Source organism: Phasianus colchicus, chromosome 5 (genome assembly GCF_987193195.1).
Source record: "Phasianus colchicus chromosome 5, bPhaCol1.hap1.1, whole genome shotgun sequence".
Taxonomy (NCBI): Eukaryota; Metazoa; Chordata; class Aves; order Galliformes; family Phasianidae; genus Phasianus; species Phasianus colchicus.
The window spans coordinates 26721446-26743132 of record NC_143440.1 but is presented as its reverse complement, the minus strand read 5'-3'; the positions used below and the strand labels follow the sequence as shown (position 1 = coordinate 26743132).

The window sequence follows — 21687 nt, the reverse complement described above, 5'->3', positions numbered from 1 at the left end:
CCACTACAGAACCTTGAATGATAAAGTAGCTAAGTCAGTTGTCTCTGTTTCTTATTAAATAAAATATCTCCCTAGTGTAAGATAAATGGACGAGCCTTGTATTATGTTGGATTTCAGTGGAATAGCATCAGAATTTACTTTCTTCTAAATTGTTTTGTAGGCAAGTTGAACCATGTTGTACAAACCAAGAAACAGAATGCGATGATAGGAGATCACAGAGGAGGCGAGAAGAGAGAGCTACATACAAAGAAAGAGAAGCTTATGATCAGTCATCATGGCATCATCATAATGCATTACAAAGGGACTGGAAATGGGAAAGGGATGATTATATTAATTCTAGACAGGGCAAATTTTCACACTCCCAGAGAAACCTTAATATAAGTAGGCATTCAGGTGGCCCAAGGGGACGCTCTGGGTGGCACCAGAATGTTTCAGGAAGCTCTTCAAGTTGGCATAAGTATGGGAATTCTGGAGTTGTTTGGCATCCAAATGGGCGAGGAGGAACATCAAATTGGCATCACAGTGCCAGAGGCAGGAATTCTACTTGGCACATGGAAGGAACAGGTAACTTTTCTAGCTGGAATTGCAAGAGTTATGGAGGAAACTGGAAGTCTAGTTCTCATGGTGCAAATAGCTGGAATTTTGGAAGCTCTGGAGATACATACTTATTAGAGCCGGCTAAATATAATAAGGAAAGATATATGTGGCAGTGGCAGGAGAAAGACATGACTGTTCTTCCATACAGAGATCGAAATAATAGGAGTGACTCATTTGATTTTACTAGTGATAAACTTCCTTCTGAGGGGGCATTGGATTTTGGTACTTCAAAGCAACCAGAAAGTAAAGCTCCAAGAAACAGTGGGAAAAGTGGGAGCCCTTCGAGAGATAAAATACATCGCTGGACTCCCTACCCATCCCAAAAATCTACAGAGCAGCAAACATGGTTTGAAGATGTTTCTAAAGCTACAGAGAAAATGGATTCTATATTTTTGCCTCTTACTGAATCATCAGGAAAAGGAAAAACTTGTGAAGCCACTGCTAGCCTCCCAAAACTTAAAAAATCGGAAGCATCTCCCCACTCTAATGTAACTCTAGATTACCCTGATTCCAGTGATGAAAAGCCTGACGAAGACGATGGCAGAAGTAGTAGGATGCCATCGCTGAAATCCCCTCTTCTAAATATCACAGACATGAAGTTGTCTTCCCAAAAGCAAGACACAAAAAGTCTGTTAAAAAATGTCAAGTCTCTGTTGTCCTCACCTAATAGCAAAGAACAGAACTGTTTGAAAGCATTGAATCTGGAAGCTAACAATTTACCTTCTTATTCATCAAAGCTGCGTGGTGCACCTGCTGGTAACTTAGAAGGAAACAACAAAGACACACTTAGCAGTAATGTTGGGGAGCCTGTTATTAACTTAGGTGAAGCAGAACAAAAACCTAAAGATATTCAGTCCAACCATTCCTTACAAAATGCTCCCTTAAACTCGTGCAAGAATACAAGTGATCAGAATACGGAAGGAACTGGGAAAGCATCACCAAAGAACAAGTTCAAACTACATTCATTAGAAGATGTGAGTGATGATGAGTTAACAGGAAGGGAGAAAGTAGAAATAAGAGTTGAAAAACTGAGTCCTTCTGTTAGTTCTTGTTTACCCTGTGACACTTCAGTAGGTAAACTTGCTGCCTCTGAGAAGGATGTTAATGAAAAGCCATCTGCTTCAAGCATTGTATCTGCTGATCTGAAAGATTCTGCACTGCAGATAGAATCCACAATTTCTTCATCAAACAGTCAGGATCACTTGCACATGGATTTGAAAACTCCCTCACAGGAAAAAGAAGTGAATGAAGAGCATGTCAAGTCTGGTGGTCGCTTTGAAGTGGAGGGTTTTGAAAATCATTCAGATCATGAGCAGCAGAAAGGAGGAAGTCAATCACTAGGCCTCCTTCCTGATTTAAGTAAACTTGGCCTCCCTGCCTCTCTGCAAAGAGATCTGACACGACATATTAGTTTGAAGAGCAAAGTGGGAATACACCTTCCAGAGCCCAATCTCAATAACGCACGGCGCATTCGGAATATAAGTGGCCATCGGAGAAGCGAGACTGAGAAAGAATCGGGCCTTAAACCAACCCTCAGGCAGATTCTTAGTGCTTCCCGACGAAATGTAAACTGGGATCAAGTCATCCAGCAGGTATCAAAGAAGAAACAGGAACTTGGCAAAGGCTTACCAAGGTTGGTAGCTTTCTAGTGTAACTGTGTGTTTAAGGGAGTGGGTTGTTTTCCCCTCATCTTAAGTGAATTTCAGAGTGCTAAAAAGACTACTTTATAATCAAGCATTTTGATACAACCATCTTTTTGCACATACAAGTACTTGGAATTTTTTTGATTGCTTTTGTGGCAGTCTGTCCACAAAAAAATGGCAGGAGTTTGCTGCTCAGAACAGATTCTGATCAGCTCACAATAATTGCTTAATACCTGACTGTGACATCATGACACATATGACACTAAGAACACAATTTCAGGTTCTAGTAAATGGAAGTATATAAAACATAATGAGGATGTGAACAGCACTGTTGCAATTACTTCACGTACTCAGGACTGTAAGAAATGCTTGCGTTGTTGCGGACAGAATAAATGTTCCCTTTTCAGATGTTTATCTGTTTTAATCTGATAAGCAGTTTGTGTTTAGAGTAAAATAGTAAATAGTTCATGCTTTAAGCCTCTTAGAGGGACTGAAGGTTTTGCAGAGTCTTGAAAATGTCATCTTTGCTTGTACCAAACTGGATTACAGGTAGTTCTGAAAATGATCTGTTTTGCTTCTGTTTGAGATTTTGCTTCAGAGTTGAGCTTTATAAGACACTCATAAGCAAATGTAACAGCTTTAATGTTGCTTGAGCAATGAACAGATCATCTTCAAATTTTTAGTTTCTAAAAGCTAATGAAGATTTTTTTCATGATTTGGAAATTGTTCTGTCAGTTCTTAGCAACAAAATATCTTCTGTGTATCACAAAATCATACTGCTTTGCTGCATGAGACATAAACTGCAGAATACCAGTTTAATGAGTTGCTGATCTTTTCAAACAGTAACATGCAGCTAGGAAAAGGAGAGTCTTTTTTTTTAATTCAAATGGTTTGTTACATGTGTTTTTTTTCTTTTTGTTAAAGGTTTGGTATAGAAATGGTGCCTCTCGTTCAGAATGATCAAGAGAGTCTAGAACTTGGTGAAGAATCTGATCTGTCTACTCTGGAAGGATTCCAGTGGGAAGGGATTTCCTTAGCAGTGCCTGGGTCAGCCAGAAAACGCAGCTTTTCTGAAAGCAGTGTCATTGCAGACAGACACCCTTCTGCTTACAGCTTTTTTAGTGAACAACCCAAAGCAAAAGAGTGTGAGGAAAGGCAAATAGTTGCAGCCAGACATCTATGTGATATAACATCTGGATACGAGGCAAGTGTTGACATTGAAGCTGACTTGAAACAGGAGACCTCTTCTCTTTCTTTGTCACCATTTATATCTGAAAGAACTGAGACCACTGGAAGGAAACACAGCCCACAGGCCACTTCTGAGCTCACTGGCCTGACAAAGGCAGAGCAAGACAGCCTAGATAAGAGAGCACCTCTTCTTGAAAAACAGAATGTGTTAGATATCTCAGAAGAAAATCCCCTGGCTTCAAGTGATGTACTTCTTGCAGTGTCTAGTAACATAGATGCAGCTACGGACAGTAGCTATACTTCTGGTACTGAGCAAAATGACAGCCAAGGAATTGGAAAGAAAAGAAGAGCGACAGGAGTAAGTGTACAATTTTGTGCAGTTTTGGTGTGCTAAAAATGTTATTTCCCAGTCAGTATTTCCCAGGTTATGACCATTTTAGAATGTAAGAATGATTTTCTCTTTGTTTTATTGCCTTGTATGTTAATAGGTTTATATTGCTTATTTAACTTAATTGTATTTAAAAATATTTTCAGTTTTTGCTTTTTCAGCACAAGATTTTGGTTAGTCCTCTTCTGTTAGTAGGAACTACAGATGCTCTTCAGTTTTGATTTAGTGACAAGCTAGTCACTAGTTTACTAGCTAAGCTAGTAAATAAGCTGTTAAAATATTTCCATGAAAGTAGTTAGTGTTGCAGTGAGGATCTTTTGTGTTCTAAAACTGAAATGAAAGCTAAACTGTAGATATTTATTTTCTTAGACATTTCAGGTCTTATGGTCAAACAAGGGAAGACAATCCTTTTTACAAAACCAAAGTCTTAAAATAAGGTAGAAAAAGATTGAAGATGGTAGCCTATCTGTCTCTAAGCCAGAAATATCTCCATCTGAATTTGTGTAATTGCCTTTTCTTAATCTTACACAAAGTGAAAAAGAGGCTTCTGAACAAATTAATCAGAATGGATTTGCTAAATGCAGGAAGTGAGAACTTAAATTCCTCATGAATTTCACCCTTTAGATTGTCAACTAAATCTATGAAGCAAAAAATCTGAACCAAGTGTGGTCTTGAGCATCTAAGCATGTTGAAAGCTGCTTGCTTATTTAATATTTCATGTTAGTTGAGTTGAAAACATGGCACTCACTTTGTTTCATTCTCACTTTTAGGAAGAGAGGGAAGGACAAGTTACATAAGAATGTGCAGAATTGTACATATTCTTTCCTGTGGTTAGAAGTGATGCTTTTTGAGATAACACTGGATGTTTGCCTTCTTGGTTTAGGCAAACTCGCTATTGTCTTCTGCTAACAAGGGATCTTACTTGTAGGAAGGATCCTCTCCTGAAATCCCCAGTCTGGAAAGAAAGAATAAAAGAAGAAAAATCAAAGGTAAAAAAGGTGAGTGACTATTATGTGTGTGTGTCTAGGATAGCGATTATAAATACCTAATAGTGTTCTGACTTGGCTGTAGTGGCAGTTCCTTAGTGTTACATTGGTGTGTCTTGGCTCTTGCTCAGGGTCATAGGGTAGACTCTTGTCAGGTCTTTAAGACCTACAAAATTAGAGCTAGAACAACCGGATATGTTTGGGTCTCTTCTCTTTCCATCCTTGTTTGGAATCCTGGCTTCCAGGTGACTAGTAAAATTCAGTGCATGGAAGAATTTTTTTTATTGCTTTGTTCTATCACCATATCATTGTAGTAATTGAAAGAAATTGAGTGCACAGATTGAAACTTGATTGATTTGGAGCATCTCTGTAATGCTGGAAGGCCTCTAAAAAGGAGGATATTTATTGAAAACAGTGCTTGCAGATTGTTAGGAAATTGCAAACAAGTCTCACAGCTCAGATGCTATTTTGATTAGTAAATGATTTTATTATAGAGGTCTTTTAGTCTTAACCTGCCTTTTCTTGACCTCTGGATTAGGTGAATAATTTAGGTCATGTTTAGTTTATATTTGTTTTTGCCTTTTTTTTTAAATTACTGAAAAGTATGCGTTTGTACTTCCTGTGTATATGTACTTCAATAAAAGATCTTTGTGGAAGAAGGTGACTTTCTGTTCAGTGCTGGAAAAAACAATGATTTAAAAAAAGTTACTGCAGTCAAAGTTGAGATCATTTAAAGAGAATTATTCTTGTTCTTCTATGTAATATGTGACTGTTCCTGTGCATAGATGCTTTTCTTCAGTCTCATATACGACTATTAATACTTTACCTAATTCATGTGTTTTTATGTTTGGAAGTTATAATATTTGAGGTATCACTTGTCATGTATTTTAATGTGTTGCCAAGTACCATTATATGCTAAATTATGCGGACTTTTTTCCAGAACGTTCTCAAGTAGACCAATTGTTGGCTATTTCACTGAGGGAAGAAGAATTGAGCAAGTCCCTGCATAGCGTGGACAATAGTCTCTTGCAGGCTAGAGCCGCCCTGCAGGCTGCATATGTTGAGGTTCAACGGTTCCTTGTGTTAAAGCAACAGGTAACAGTAGGCTTTTGAGACTGGCAGAACTAGAAGTTAGCAGCTTGAGAAACTACCATTAATAGAAGTGATTAAAAACTATTATTTTGCAGATAACCATGGAAATGAGTGCACTGAGAAGTCAGAGGATCCAGATCTTGCAAGGCCTACAAGGTATGAGATACTGTGAAACAATAGCACTGAAATACTGACTCATTCTTTGAACTCAGTGTCTTGTAAAAATTGTGCTCATAAAAAGTAGAACAAACTTTTAAGCTTTTCACAGTGAAGTCTTTATTGTTCAGATGTGATATATTGCCTTTAGTAGTGTTGCATCTACTGGATTTCTTGCAAATTTTTCTCTTCCTTGTCTATCTGTCAGAAATTCTCTTGATACCACTGACTTTTCATTTTTTGTTTTGTTTTTCCTCTCCTCTTCTACCATTAGAGACATATGAACCTTCTGAACTGTCAGAGCAACTCCCCAGTAGTGTCTCAAGTGAGAGAAGAAACAGCGAATCTCAGGTGTCAGCTGATTTGCTTCCTGCAGGCTCTTTCTTGCCCCTTTTGGACACTTTGTCTGTACCTCCACTGGGAACTGCTGTTCATGTAAACACATCAACACCATTCCATTCTGGTATCACATTCACCACTCCTCCAGACTCCTCAGTACAAATTAAACAGGAACCTGTGTCTTTGGAAGCCCCAGAAGAAAATGTGAATACTGTACTCCAGAGCTCTCTTTGTGCTTCACGAACAGAAGTGGTAGCACAGAAAGATGGTATGTGTGGCTCTTTTTTAAGAAATAGCTTTATGAAAATGCAAGAAATTCTGTTGCTTTTTTCTGTAGAAATAAGCAAGTTGGGTAACAAACCTGCAGGCTGTTGTGCAGGGGTGAACTCCCATTGAGCAGCTGAGGCATATTAGGCTTGTGTTGATTAATAGTGGTCTTCCACAGTAACGACGGCTGCAGGTAAAAGAACACAGCAAAGGGTAGCAGCATCATAAGCCAATATTGTAGGATTCATTGAAGGTTTTTTTCTCAGAAGTTTGAAAGCATCCAGTCATCCAGAAACTTGAATCTTTTGCCCCCTTGCTGTGATACTCATACACAAGTAAACATTTTATTTCCCAGTGGCATTTTTTAAAGACTGACTGGAGGAGCAGATGTGCATGTGCACATATCCTTTCAACATAGAGAAGTATGTACTTGTAGTAGAAATGTTAAGTCATGGCTTGAAACAGAGATTAAGCACCTGGTGGGAAGGAAGGGCCAACCCAGTGGAGCTTAGCTGTGTGCAATGCAGCTTGCATCATGGCTTCCACCCCTTTCCAGACCTCATTTAAGGGTTGGCAGTGGTGGCAAGGGTATCTTGCTGAAGATTCCTGCATACCTAAGGCCTTCTTAAGTTAAGCAGATTCTTTCCTAAGTTTCTGTGCCCATGGCTGCCACATTTGAGCATATCCTCATTTGCTGCAGCCTAGGACTTTGCTACTACACTGTCATTGCTGTGCTTTCCATCGCATTACAGTGTTACAGTACTTTACATGCACATTTAATTATAAACAAAAAATTGCAGGGAAAGCAAGCTTTGCATCTTGTAGAGAATGAATATAACACTAGTCTCTTTTCCTCAGAAGAAATCATCCCAAAAACATCAGTGTATCCGGTTATCTCTGCAACCATATCCCTATCAGAGCTGACAGCTTGTTTCCAGCACACTAGTCAAGAAGTTCACAAGCCTGCTGTGGATAGGGGGAAGGCTGGACTTTTGGAGAATCCTTCTCCTTCACTGTCTACTTTCAGCAAAAGAGAAGCAAATGGTACAGTGACTGAAAGCTTTTTACTGGATCAGTGTAGCACCTTGCTTCCAAATCATTCAGTCCTTCTAGAAATGCCAATGGATAAAACTCCCAGATTGTCAGCAGAACCATCGGAACAACAGGCAGCAAACACTCTAGTCCCAGCAGAAAAGGGAAACAGAAGGAGAAGAAAGTTAAGGAAAAAGAAAACGCTGAGGGCAGCTCATGTGCCAGAAAACAGTGACACGGAACAAGATATAATTGACTGTAAGCCTACCCGGAAGGTCAAGAGTGGAAAAGTTCCTAAAGGAGAAAAAATTACAACATCAACTCCTCAAAAACAGGGAGATGGTGTTGCTATTCAAGCAGCTAGAAACAAGGATGAGAATGATAGTGATGCTTCTTTGGAACTAGTGGAAGTCGCAGTACCCCAGTGTGAAGTGGTTGATGTTGGTTCATCAGAGTCAGGAGATGAGAAACCAGACAGCCCATCAAAGAGAGAGTTGTGCAGCACTGTGGACCAAGCAGTCTTAGAGGCGTCTTGCTCAGGTTATGATGAAGTGAGCTCTACCAGTGAGATTGGCACAAGTTATAGGGATGATACGAAAAGAAGGTAAGACTGTTGTAGATCTCTCAAAAGTAAAAGCATTAAATGATGCTCGTAAGATGTTTTTTTCCTGTTCAGAAAGTTTTACGTCAGTAATCCTTAATTTTGTTTGGAAATTAAAATTGCATCTGTCTGTGTGCTGTAAATTAAATTTGCTTCTTTAATCCAACTAACAAATGTGCATTGTTATCTGCCAGTCTCTCTAACAATTGGAACATGGCCCTGCTGCATGGAAAATATTTTCTATCTTGGCCTGTTATAGACAGTTTTCTGCTTAGTGCTGAGTATTGTGTTCTGAAGTACTGCTTATACCAGTAACTTATTGGAAAATGAGCAAGCAGAATCCAATCTTGCTACCTTTATTTCTGTTACAGTGTGGCTGAGACACAGGCTTCTATATCATCACTAAGAGGATCAAAGAACTCATCAGGTATATTTTTAAGCTGTTTTTGTAGTTTGCATATGATATATTGCAAGAACTGAAGTCAGGTCTAGACTGATCTGCTGCCAGAGGAATTTAGCTATGAGGATAAAGTACACTCAATGCATAAAAAGTGAGGCATGCTCACCTACATTATCCCTGAGAGCTTTGTGCCTTAAGCCTTTGCTACCCCATCCCACATTAACAGTCCTTCTACACAGTCTCTGTGAGGCTGTGGGACAGACAATAATACAATCCTCTTGCTATTTTATTGATATATGAAGATCTTTCAGGTTTTTTATGTTGTATTCTGACATTTACAGACTCCAGCTGAGAACTGCAATGAAATCTATAAAGATGCTGAGCCTACATAATAGTTCTGCTGTTTGGTGGGGGAAAAAACAACAAACAGTAGTATGTTTGTGTTTCTTCACATAATCAAAGAATGTGCGTCTCTATTCTACAGAAGTGTCTTCAGAGCCAGGTGAGGATGAAGAACCTACAGAAGGGAGCTTTGAAGGACACCTGGCTGCGGTGAATGCTATTCAGATTTTTGGGAATTTGTTGTACACCTGCTCAGCAGACAAAACTGTTTGTGCCTACAATCTGGTTGTAAGTAAGGTTGCGACAATGGTGTAAGAATAATTCCAGTCACAAGGTTGCAATTGTGTTTTTGTGAAGCCTTATATAGTTAAGGAGGTAGCTGCTTTGAGTGCTTAGGTTTTTTTTTACTCTTCAAGTCTCTCTTCTCTCCCCTTCATCTTGTAAGAGGGGTAAAAGGCGTTTGTTGCAGGTCCTGATGTTTTTATTAACTGTTGCACCCTACTTTGTCAGGCACGGATCCTGAGAGGTATTGCAGACCTTTAGTGTGATGGACCATATGCTTTGCTTTCTAGAGCAGGAAGTGTGTGGCTGTCTTTGAGGGACATACTTCAAAAGTGAACTGCCTCCTGGTCACTCAGACAAATGGGAAGAATGCTGCGCTTTACACTGGCTCAAGTGATCACACTATCAACTGTTACAATATCAAGGTACTTCAACTCTGTGTTGATGAACGTGTACTGCTTTATTATGCGGTGTTTCTTTGCAAATATAAATAAGCCATTTAAAACCCAGTGAGCTATACATGAGCCTCACTTCATACCTCATGGTATGAAGTTTTTCAGGAAGGAAAAAGTGAAAAAAACAAGCTGATCTTTTGTCTTGTTTATCAGTGGAGTCCTTGTCAGAACAGCCTGATGAGACCTCTATTGGGAATGCAAATATGTGAGATGGTTGTCTGTCTGAATTTTGAATTCACTTTCTCTAACTTCATTTCTGATATAAAATGCAATTCTCCTTACAAAACAGTTTTTGAGAGAGCAGGCAGGGAAGGCTGAGGTTTTTTGAAGCTGGAATTTGAAAGATAAACAGTAGGAAGTCTTGTTCTACATGTATGCTGGTCACTCCAAAAGTAATGCCTCCCAATTATTTCAGTGGAAGTTAGATGCAAAGGGCACAATAATACTGATTGTGTTTGTTAGAGCAAATTCTCAGCTACAAAACGCTATTTGAGGATAGTCACCACCATTAGCTGTGCATTTTTGCCAGAAATGAACAAGAGCCTGCATCCTGTGCTTATAAAAACCAGCACCAGTAGAGGTGACAGCTAAGCATGGCCATCTGGAATGTGGCTTGTCTTTCACCTTCCTGTTGCCACAGCTGAAATGCAGCACTTGCAGCCTGACTGTGCTCACATCCACTGTTTGATCTCCGTAAATGTTCAGCAAGCATCAATGAATGTCTGTGGGTACCATTTTCTCCATGTGTGGGAAATCAGTGACACCTGTTTCATATGCACTTCCATGTCAGGCACCATATTGTCAGACTGCTCCTCCGCTGCCATCTGTCACAAGGCAACAAATTGTAATGGAATACTGGGTAGGTTTGCCTCTACTGCCACACCACCAATGCCTCTGATGTTGTGGGCTAACATGATAAAATAGGAGGCATTACTTTCAGAGCAGCCCTCTTAGATTTAAGGACTGGAAGGTAAATGTCTGCTTTTGAGAGTGAACTGACAGATGCTTTTGACACTTCAGATGATGATTCATGGCGTGTTCCTGTAGAGGACTTCAAGGGTATTCCTTGAACTCAAGCATGTGACAGGCTGTTTTTCATATAGCTACTCTAAGCTGGTATATATGTTAGAGGTTGTGGCTAGAAGAAAGCTTTTACTGCTATAGATACTACAGCTAGTTGTTTAAGTACCATCAAGTCCCAAAGATAGGAATGAGCAGATTAAAAAAAAAACCAACAAATACAGGATCAGACTGCTGGGTAATACCAGATATTAAGATGTCTTTTTCCAGCTCTGCTAGTTCAAAAAATGTAGTCTGTAGGTGAAAATCATCATTCACTCCAGACTTTCTTTTGTCCCTGAATTGTTTTCAGTTGATGAAAAGCTTTAAATTATTTCTATTGCCAGACCAAAGAATGCATGGAACGGTTTAAACTGGAAGATCGGGTGCTCTGTTTACACAGCAGATGGCGGATCCTTTATGCAGGCCTTGCAAATGGCAGTGTGGTTACATTCAGCATAAAGGTTAGCTTGTTTTAATGTTGGCACTTAAAAGCCTACTCCAATGTAGTTTCCACTTCATTTTTCTTTCAGTCCTTTCTCTTGAGTAATACGTGATTTATAACTTAAGTATTTTGGTATAAATAGTCACTCTTGGCCTTTCTTAATCTATCTTATCCCTTCTCCCCTATCCTCCAGTTGCTTTTCTCTTAACTGCTCTGGTGCTTTGATTTCATTTCATTAATGAGTTTTGAAAGCTGATACATGTATGTACCTGGAGGTGTTTTTCTCAATGAATGCTTTTTGCTCTCCTTTTTCTAACTCTGAAGGGGGATTTACTGGGCTTTTCCTTAATAATTACTGTTTGTCTTGCTTTAAAGCCCAATTTAAGGAGTTACTTCCTTGATTTGGAAACTTAACTCCTAGTTAGTCATAGCAAAGTTCTAGATCTTAAATACCAATTTTTCCACTCCAACAGAACAACAAGCAAGTTGATACCTTTGAATGCCACAGCCCTAGAGCAGTGAGCTGCTTGGCCACAGCTCAGGAAGGAGCACGCAAGCTGTTGGTAGTGGGCTCTTATGACTGCACCATCAGTGTACGAGATGCGCGGAATGGGTTGCTTCTCAGAACTCTTGAAGGTCACAGCAAAACTATACTCTGCATGAAGGCAAGTGTCTCCCAAAAATGTTTTTTGATAAAGGGTCCTTAGAACTGTGCAGTGGAATTGCCAGATCCCTTTTGATGGTTACTTTACTGCTTGGCCTGATGTAATGTAGTATCTGAAGTTGCGAGTTGGTGTATATGCTTGTCTGGCTGCTTTGCTCTAACCACAGTCATCTATAAATAGGGCATGACTGTTCCGTATGCAGTCCTCATTGTCTTGGACATGATTCACTGACACAGTGTTTTTTTCCCTCTGAACTCTCTGCCCTAGTCCAGCTTGCATGTCAGTGTACTGTGGTTCCTTCTTGATCCATGGTGGAACTGTTAAGCATCCTTATCAGCCCTAGACTGATACTTGTCGGTAGCACTGTCTTCTGTAACAAAAGCACACAGCAAATTCAGTAGTAACAGGAAGCATTAGGTGTGTGTGTGTGGGATCAGCATTCTGTATTTGGTTCACTTGGTCCTGGATCTGGAGCTCAGTTGGCCCTGAGAATAGTCTACAGGCTGAATTAACCTGGTGGGCTTCTAATGTCAGTTGTGAAGTATCAAATGATCATTAGGGTAGCTTAATATATTTCCTAGCTCTCAATTAACGTGCTGTGTGCTTTTTTTGTACTCGGTTGATTTTTTTATCTGTCAGATACAGGAAATATTATTGTGCAACTTCGATTATGAATCAGAATGTTCTGATCTTTGATCAGAATGTTTCATTTGGCCACTTCCATGTCGTTATATAAAAGTGAGTAGAATAACACTTTTTCTTTTTTTTTTTTTTGGAAGGTTGTGAATGATCTGGTGTTCAGTGGTTCCAGTGACCAGTCTGTCCATGCCCACAATATTCATGTAAGTCTTTCTCTCTAAAGTTGGAATGACTTCTATTAAGGCAGTGAAAACCTGTGCTACAATGTCAATATTGCAAATAATTATGACTGGTGGTAGAAAAAAATAACCTTCAGAAAAGAAAACCATATGTTTCTGTTCTTTATTTAATGTGACTATGCAGTACAGTAACTAAGGGGGGGGGATACAGAGGGGTAAAATACTTCAGGAAACATCCATTAAATATGTTGACTCTAATATAGTATATAACACCCTCTTATCAGGGGTTCTTGCTTTTGCAAATGTTTCTACAAAGCTACTGATAATGTGGGAAGGGTTTTTGTAGCCATGCAGTGAATGAGACTAAGAAACTTACCGCACTTTCAGTTAATTGACAGGGGAAAAAAGTATATTTCTGTGTATTTAGCTAAATTTGCTCAATGGTCCTTATGGCTACATAAATACTACTAGTATTGATAAGCACAGTACCAATTGCAGGATAGATGGGAATGTGTGGATAATGATGGAAAGAGGGGAAGTAGATTTCTCATAGTGATGTGCATTTTTATTGGACTGCTGTGGCTCCTTGTTAACTTAAGCAAAGAAAATGTTCTTGATCATAATCTATAAGTGCTTTTGTAGGAAATGGAAGTCTAATAAAGAATATATCTGTTCTGTGATTGGTGAGGGTTGAAGCTAGCTACTCTAAAACTAAAACAGTTTTGTTTCACTAAAAATAAGCTACTTGCCTCTCCTTGTTCTTGGCACAGACTGGAGAACTGGTACGGATCTATAAGGGTCATAACCACGCCGTAACGGTTGTGAACATTCTGGGGAAAGTGATGGTAACAGCATGCCTCGATAAATTTGTTCGTGTTTATGAACTACAGGTAAGAGTGTAGATGGTTATTAATAAAATCTACCTAATGTGTTAATAAATGATTTCAGGAAGTTATCTTTGTGCTTACTGGTCTCTGGCCCACTTGGAATTCGCAGCCAAAATAAGTGAGCTTTAGAAGAGTATAACTTCAACTATTGTTTAAAGAACTTGAGTTATCCAAGGATAATTGCAGCTCAAAGAAGTGGGAAAGCGACTTCATCTTCTTGGAAGATCAAATGCAACAGAAGGAATCACAGAAGTAATGGAAAATAGAGAGCTTTCATTGTGCCTACAAAACTTGGAATCCACTGGGTGGGGTGTTGATTGCTACCCAGGAAACTGCTTTTAGAAACATTGTCACTTGCATGTCTGTGGAAAAATACCTGTTAACTATTGTGCCAGTAAATGTCTGTTTCTCTTTCTTTCAAGTCACATGACCGCTTGCAAGTTTATGGAGGCCATTCAGATATGATCATGTGTATGACCATCCATAAGAGCATGGTAACTTCCCTCTTATCACTGATATCAAACAGGAAGCTGTATTTTCCACAAGCATTTAGATAACTTTATTTTTTCTCAGATAATGAAATGAGTTTATTCTCCAGCTAAGGCAGAGGTATTCACAAATGTCAGCCAAAAAATCAAGTTGTTACAGCAGCTTTCTGTTTATGTAATATTGTTGACTGGGTAACTTTCGAAAGAACTTACACAAAGATAAGCACTTGTGTTAAGTGCACAGACTTATTTTTTTCAGGCAAGGTAGAGTTCAGAAACACTTCTGGATAAATACTTGCATAAAATAGTCGTTAAAAGTTCTTATCTGCATGACATGTAGGAATTTGCTAACTTTCAGCTTGTAAAATATGTTGAAGGGTCATGGTAGTTATCTGTAAAAACAGAATTGATCTACTTATTGGAATACCTATGGCCCAAGCTTTACTTCTCATATGAGAGAGATGGAGAGCTAAGTGCAGCCAAGCTTTGTCCTTTCAGTCTGAAGCTTGAATAGTCCTGCTGTAATAATGCATTTCGGGCATTCTGAAATCAAAGAAGCGTCCAGATAAGTGGCTTTATTGAAGAGTAAAGGACAGTCATTTCTGTGGTAGTCAAAAAAAAAAAAAGGAAGTTGTAGTCTGTGACCCACAGCAGATCAGTTGTTATATCTCATGATGCATTTCCAATAGGCAGAAGGACTTGAAATAAATGAAACCTCCATCTTGTATGGTTTTCTATATTATTGCTTTAGATAATGTATGACTACAAGAATCTTACATCTAATGTATTCTACCCTGAAACCTTCTTCAAAATTTGATATCATTTTTTCTATTCCTGGCTTTTTTCTTTATAAATACTTCTTTTACAGATCTACACTGGATGTTATGATGGCAGTGTCAGAGCTGTGAGGCTTAATCTGATGCAGAACTATCGTTGCTGGGTAATGAGCAAAACATTTTTGGCCTTTCTTTGTTATAGTTTTTATACTGATTTCTAGAGGTGGTCACTATTCGACCTTGGTAGCTTGACCTTTAAGGTATTACAGCTCAATCTTTTAAAAATCACTTTGAGTATATACTGCTAGTTGCATTTCTCATGCTTTGGGGCAAAGTCAATGATAGTATCTTTGAACTGGTTTTCTTTTGGGTGATCCTTAGGTAGTGACATGAAATTAGCTAAAAGAACAGGAAAAAAACAAACCAACAAAACAATGGCTCTGTCTCTGGAAAGCTTAAATTCTGTAAAGGCAAGACCTTTTTTTCCTAAACCCATTCTTGCTGATGATTTAGATTGATGACTAGAAGCAGGAAAAATCTCAAACTTAAAACTGAATGAAGAGTGTCCACTGAGAAGGTATATGGAATAAGAACGTTAAAAAGTAAGAGGAGGCATATGTATGGACAGTCCCGGTTGAATATTGTTGAGTTGCAAGAATAAAGGGATTAACTACTTTTTATTTTCCCCTGGGTGATTTTGGGTATGCTTTTTTTTCTACCAGTGGCATGGATGTTCACTGATCTTTGGAGTTGTTGACCACCTGAAACAACACTTGCTAACTGACCACACCAACCCAAATTTTCAGACCTTAAAATGTCGTTGGAAGAACTGTGATGCTTTCTTTACTTCCAGGAAAGGTTCCAAGCAGGTATTTGATTCAAGTAACATGTTTCTATTTGGTAGCATAGTAGAAAGGCTTAAAAAAAAAAAAAAAGCTAATCCCCCCCACCTAAATACAAAGTATATGTTGTCAACACAGTTATGGGACTTCTCTTAAAGATTAATAAATTGTTCTATTCTTAATGAGCCTAACTGAATAGAGTTAAACCGTACAAGGCTAACAGGGTTCTGCTTGTGACAGGTAAGGAGTGCTCTGGTGTATAATTTGAGATATGCTCTGGTGTATAATTTGAGATATGATAAATTTAAAATAGTTTGGTTTAAAGTCTTATATGGAAGTAGTAAAATTCTTGAAGTGCCACAAGAAATTCTGGTAACTATACTCAAGATGTTAATTTTTTTTGTTATATGGTTTACTGCTTAAGATGAACAAATGTCAGTTTGAAATAAGTTTTTATTTAACTTTTTTCTATACATGCGATTTCTGTGGATTCTGTTGCTGTTTACTTTTTTGCCTGAGACTGGTTTTGGTAACAGTCCATGTAATTGTAACATTCTGTATTAATGCCAGCACAGATATAAAAACTGAAGAAGGCTTGAGAGTTGGAGTCTAGCTTGATCAAGTCATGAGGAAAGAGTGAGGAGGGATAGGAAGGTTGTGACACTTATGTTGATATGCAAAATCCATTCTTTACTCTATGGCAGTATACCATGCCTCCCTGTTGAATGCTTTTGATAATACACAGTAGAAAGAAGTTTCTTTTAGAACTGAAAAACAGAAGTAGAGTCCTTAATTTCAGTTTAAGCAGTTTCTTTGGATAGAGTGCATTTACTTAGTATGACTTTCCTGTCAGAAAGGAACTCTTGTTCGGTTTTCTTTGAATCATATGGTGCACAAGATTTTATGTAAATTATAATAGCTTGGTATTTTTAAGAAGGCTTATGCCAAAAATTTATTTTATCCAGTGTCACCTTTACTGAGGTTTATAGAATCTGTTAGTTTTTTGTCATTTTTTTTCACTGACTTCTTTATTTCTTTTCTAGGATGCTGTGGGACACATTGAAAGACATGCTGAGGACGACAGCAGGGTTGACTCATGAAGCTTTTCACCTCCCACATTGGGAAGTAATTCATGTCAAGATTATTCCAAATAACATCAGTTTCTTACTCCAGTCTTTTCTCTTGCTTTTACTACTTGGAATGCAAAAAGGAAGTGGGGCTGAAAACCTTTCTACAGAGCTGCAGGTTATGTTGCATGCTGTAGACATAAGGCTGGTCATTTAAGGAGTGGCCCAAATGTAAGATTCAAGTTTTCAAGTCAAGTTTTCAATTAATTGACAAATAAGAATATTTCCCCCCTCATCTGCCTTCTTTTATGTAGAAGTATGTTCTTGAGATTGTTTGAGAAGTGCAGAGGGGTGTTGAGAAGTTAGATGACAATAGGTGCTGGTGTTTACACGCTCAGCTTGAAACCTGTTAAGTGTCTAACTAAAATATGCCTGTTTTTGTTATATCTATTTTTGCTGATTTTAATAAAAATCTGCAAACCAGAACATTAAAAAAAAATCTGGCAGTGTATCCAGAATACATATTGGTATCCAGAATACATATTGGCTTTCTTCATAAAAAGAAATGGTATTTTAGGGAGAACTGGAATGAGTTTTTAATGTTAACTGTAATTTATATTTTAATCTTTGTCTAAAAATTTCTATAATTACCACAATATATACAGTGACAGACTACCCTAAATATTACACCTCCCGAGGTGTTTTGGTGTTTTCTTTGGAGGAAAGCAGTCCTTTGACAGGTATGCAAGCAGCAGCAGAGCAGCTCTGCTCTCATGCCTTTCAATCTTAGTCTCTTACAGGTCCTAACGTGCAGGAAGGGAGAAACCAGTATCAGCTTTTGTTAAACTGAGAAACCACTATTATTGTGATACATCACCAGAGTTGGATTCCTTATTTGATTTGGAATTCCACAATCCTGTATCTTTATTACAAAGCAAACAAATAGAAGTTCAAAGTCACTATAGATCTAAATTCTTCTACTTCAGTGTTCTGTTTCTGTTGTGAACTGGCTTAATTTGCTGTATTAAGTTCACAAAAAGTCAACATGATTCTATGATTTTTAAGTCTAAAATTCTCAAGCAGAAGCTGGGGATACAAAATGCATGTTTAATGGAAAAAAAAATCTTGTTTCCAGAATGTACATAATGGACACAGGGAAGCCAGTGCAAAGTGGAAGAGTGTCTCTACTTGTGCAGGTCCCTCTGCTGCTGCCTCTTTGGTTGCAGACTTGACCTCTTTTTTTTTACTGTGTTCAGTGAAATTGAACTTTTGCATTCATGATGCTTTTTAAATAACAAGATGAATCTGACAAAGAACTCTCTTAAACAGTGAAACTAATATGCCAAGGACCTTTTTGTTCATGTTTGACTAGCCTTCTGCTTAATTAAAAAAAAAAAAAGCAGGTGTTTCCTGAAACTGTAACAGAAGATAAAGATATTCCAGTGTCAAAACTGGGTCACTTATAAACATATCCAGTGCTTTTCAAACTGAATGTACTGCTTTCAGTGGACATCTCTTTAACCATTCATTCAAGACTTCATATGCTATCTATAGACCAAATGTATTTTATAGCCTCATTCTTTGACTGCAATAAAATCTACTTAGGCCAAGACTGACTGAAGGAGGCCCATGGATGTTCAGATCTGCTATCAAATCAAGAAACTTCAGGGCCTTCTCTGAAGCGCACAATTTTAATATTGTGTTGTTGCACAAGTGTAATTCCTCTGTATTTGCTTGACATTGATGTTTTTTTTTCTTGAGAAAGACAGGAATAAAATAGGAACGATATACAATAGAATCCTACTTCAAACATAGGAATTCTTGAGGTTCCAATGCTTTTGTAGTTCTTTGGGTGATTTTTTTGGAGGGTTTTTTGTTGCTGTTGTTTGTTTTTATTGTTTTCATTAAGATGTTTGTAGACAGAAGAAATAAAAACAATATGTGACTTAGACTCAAGGCAGCTTTGAGAGTTTTATGTGTTGTTTTTTTGAGGGGGAAATGCATTGTTTCCTGCTTTATTGCTCTTGAATCTCCAAGAGTGTGTTTGAGATTTTTTTGGTGGTTTTTTATAAGTAGAGGACTTCATATGACTTAAACTATTTCCACCATTATTGATATTAAAGAGGTTTTTTTGAACCACAGTGAGGGAGATGTAGAAGTGTGGAAGGAAACAATGTTGACTTTGAGCTATTCTTCATAAGTTATGATTGGAGTGATGGTGTGGAGCTCTGTGTTCTGAGGACAAGCATGTGGAGTGGTTCTATCACTAAATGTTATGTGTGAAAGTAGATTTTGATATTTGGTGATTCTTATCCTCTCAGTTGATGACTTTGTTTTCAGGAACATGCAGAGATATTTCTTACTAAATGTTGCAACAAAGACAGTTATTACACTTTATTTGCATTCCTGGTTAGTTATTGTGTTGATCTTTTCTAGATGGTATAAAAGGAGACTTCCTTTTCTTGTAGTTAGTGAAATTTCCTTTTCTTCTTAAAAACAGTCCGATCCAAAATTTTGGACTTCTGAAGTCCAGCTTTAGCAGTGGTGTCTTTTGCTACTTCTTAGGTTGTTACAGATCCATTTTCAAAATCTTTAAAATGGGTAAGAGACAGGAAAATAGCAGAACTGCATGAGTGCTTATCAATTTTGCTTTGTATGTGTAAAAAAGATGTGTATACATATTACTCAAGGGCTCAGAGGAAACATTGTGCTGCTTCGTCATGAGGTTATCTTAACAGGATTTGCTATGAAGCTGTCATGCAGATATGAAATTCCACATACTTCCTTGGACTTCTGCGGAGAATGCAGCTTCCATTAATGGCTGTTTGTTTCCTCCACATGTGGTTGCAGAAGAGCAATGGTGAATTGGTGTGTTAGATTGGCAGCCATTGATGAGATCCTCTCCAGGTTTGCAACTGGGGGGTCTGACTTGTGATATACCTCTGGTCAGAGTGAAGTAGTCTCAGGAAGGAGACTGTAAAACATGAGTGAGGTAATTTGTGTGAGAAGCAGCACTACACATCTGAAGCCTGTGTTCAAGACTGTTTTTTTTATGGGTTTGGTTTTTATGCAACTAAGGAGTTATGGGTGTGGAAGAGTGAGTGAAGTGAGGGTTGATTTTTGTGGTTAGCTGTTTTATTTCATTAGTCAAATGTTAGATATGAGCTCTGGACTTGCTGAATGCTAACTGAACGTGGCAGTCCCTTTTGGGGTGGAAGCCAGTGTTCTCTTCTTAGCAGTACTGATGCTGCTTATTCAGCTGTGAGTCCTCAATGGGCGTGAAGTGCTCAGAGCTATTGTACGTAGTCTTTTGTAATATGGAGAATGGGAGAGGCTTTACTGAAACCAGTTATATATCATTCTCTTCAAAAGTGAGGGAACGTGTTGCAGTGCGCTTATATTAAGCCCTACCCAAGCTCAAAAAGAAGAGTGCAAGTAGCATAAAATAATCACTTTAAAGTTCAAATGTGCCACAGAGCTTAACTTTGTCTTATATGTTCACATGTGTTGAACCAAAAAACAGTGCTAAGACTGGTCTGTATTATTTGCTCCATTTTCCTTCAAATCAAAGGCAAAATAACAGCTAACTGACAGTGCAGCACTGCATGGCCTAGTGCTTTTGCTTCCCTGTCTGGAAGGGGCCAGAGGGAAAACTTGCATCTGTTGGTATGAAGATGCACTACATACCCCAGCTTCTGCTTGCCTTGATTAAGGTGTGTGGGTTGTGGACCTTCCAAGCAGTTCAGCTCTGTGCTGCGCTGAAGTAGTGCAGGTCTTATTGCACGCTTACAAACCATGTACTTGTGCTAAATCATGGTAAACAATGACTGAAAGCTCACAATAAAATGTAGGTTCCCAGAAATAAAAGCGTGGTGCTGGAAAGATTTTTTTTTCCTTCTTTTTAATTAAAGTGTAGGTCCGGATAAATCTCGGTTTTCAGGCTTTTATGGTACTGTCATTCAAACATAGTCTTAAGTTGTCCAAAATTGCAGGATATATGAGGAAGGATAAGGAAACAGTATCAGCTGTTAATTGCAAAATATTTAACGGTGAAAGTAAAGAGCAAACTGTGTAGGTATATATTCTGTCATATGCACCTGCCAGCTTCTCAAATTTCATTTTGCTGCAAATATTAAAAAGTTTTTAAGGTGGAATAAAACAACATGGTTGAGTAATGACTTAAGCTATGTAGAACATTTGCACAGATCAACCTTGCTTTTCCTCTTTCATTCTGGTACGAAACTGTGAGTGTAATAATGAAACTTTACACAGCCAAAAACTGAAAACAAAATAAAAAAAGTTCTTTATATTGTTTATGGTTTGTCAGTCTGATTCTTCTTTGGAATAGAAAGATTCTGTCACAGAGTTCAGTACAACATGATGTTCCCCTTGTGGCTGGATGAAGTCAGCCAGGCTATCCTGGAGCTGTGTATTTTAAGCTGCAGTGGCCAAGCTCCTGTGCTGACAGAGAGGGCTGTTGCAATTTTCTGCTTGCAGGGTGCAGGAATCTAAGATGTTCAGCAGGGAAGATGGAAACCATCCACCCAAGGCCCACAAGACAGTGCACTGAGACAGCCTTCCTTCATGTCTTGTTGCAAAGGGAGGTTCTCTAGAACTGTATGTTTTTTTTGCTCTCTGGGAGGTTTAGGGCCTGTTTTGATTGCCAGTCAAAAAACCCAGATCTTTTGACTGATAGACTTTGTTTTTCTTTGAAGACCCCAACCAAGAGCATCTGCCTTGTTTTTGTGTGGAAAATAACAGCTTAGTGGAGATAACACATGGCTGGAACCCAGGGCTCCTAGTATTCCAGTCATCATGGAGTTTAAAAGATAACTCATTACATGAACTATGGATTACATGAACTATGGTTTT

General features: G+C 38.4%; 1 protein-coding gene across 7 annotated transcripts in view; it reads left to right on the top strand.

The window, feature by feature from the left end:
- ZNF106 (zinc finger protein 106) overlaps nucleotides 1–21123 on the top strand; it is a 36647-nt gene extending 15524 nt beyond the window's left edge. For 5 of the 7 annotated variants that reach the window (XM_031593555.2, XM_090141024.1, XM_090141025.1 and 2 more), the window contains 18 exons: nucleotides 161–2230; nucleotides 3165–3786; nucleotides 4745–4814; nucleotides 5743–5897; nucleotides 5990–6050; nucleotides 6325–6657; nucleotides 7515–8292; nucleotides 8661–8716; nucleotides 9174–9319; nucleotides 9604–9738; nucleotides 11175–11291; nucleotides 11746–11937; nucleotides 12717–12779; nucleotides 13526–13645; nucleotides 14065–14136; nucleotides 14999–15070; nucleotides 15629–15775; nucleotides 16792–21123. In XM_031593555.2, the coding sequence (XP_031449415.2) occupies nucleotides 161–2230; nucleotides 3165–3786; nucleotides 4745–4814; nucleotides 5743–5897; nucleotides 5990–6050; nucleotides 6325–6657; nucleotides 7515–8292; nucleotides 8661–8716; nucleotides 9174–9319; nucleotides 9604–9738; nucleotides 11175–11291; nucleotides 11746–11937; nucleotides 12717–12779; nucleotides 13526–13645; nucleotides 14065–14136; nucleotides 14999–15070; nucleotides 15629–15775; nucleotides 16792–16848 (5266 nt within the window). In that variant the 3' untranslated portion in view covers nucleotides 16849–21123. Of the gene's footprint in view, nucleotides 1–160; nucleotides 2231–3164; nucleotides 3787–4744; nucleotides 4815–5742; nucleotides 5898–5989; nucleotides 6051–6324; nucleotides 6658–7514; nucleotides 8293–8660; nucleotides 8717–9173; nucleotides 9320–9603; nucleotides 9739–11174; nucleotides 11292–11745; nucleotides 11938–12716; nucleotides 12780–13525; nucleotides 13646–14064; nucleotides 14137–14998; nucleotides 15071–15628; nucleotides 15776–16791 lie in introns of those variants that run through there. The other 2 variants (XM_031593557.2, XR_016466881.1) reach the window with 2 other exon arrangements.
- The last annotated feature ends 564 nt before the right edge of the window (nucleotides 21124–21687 follow it).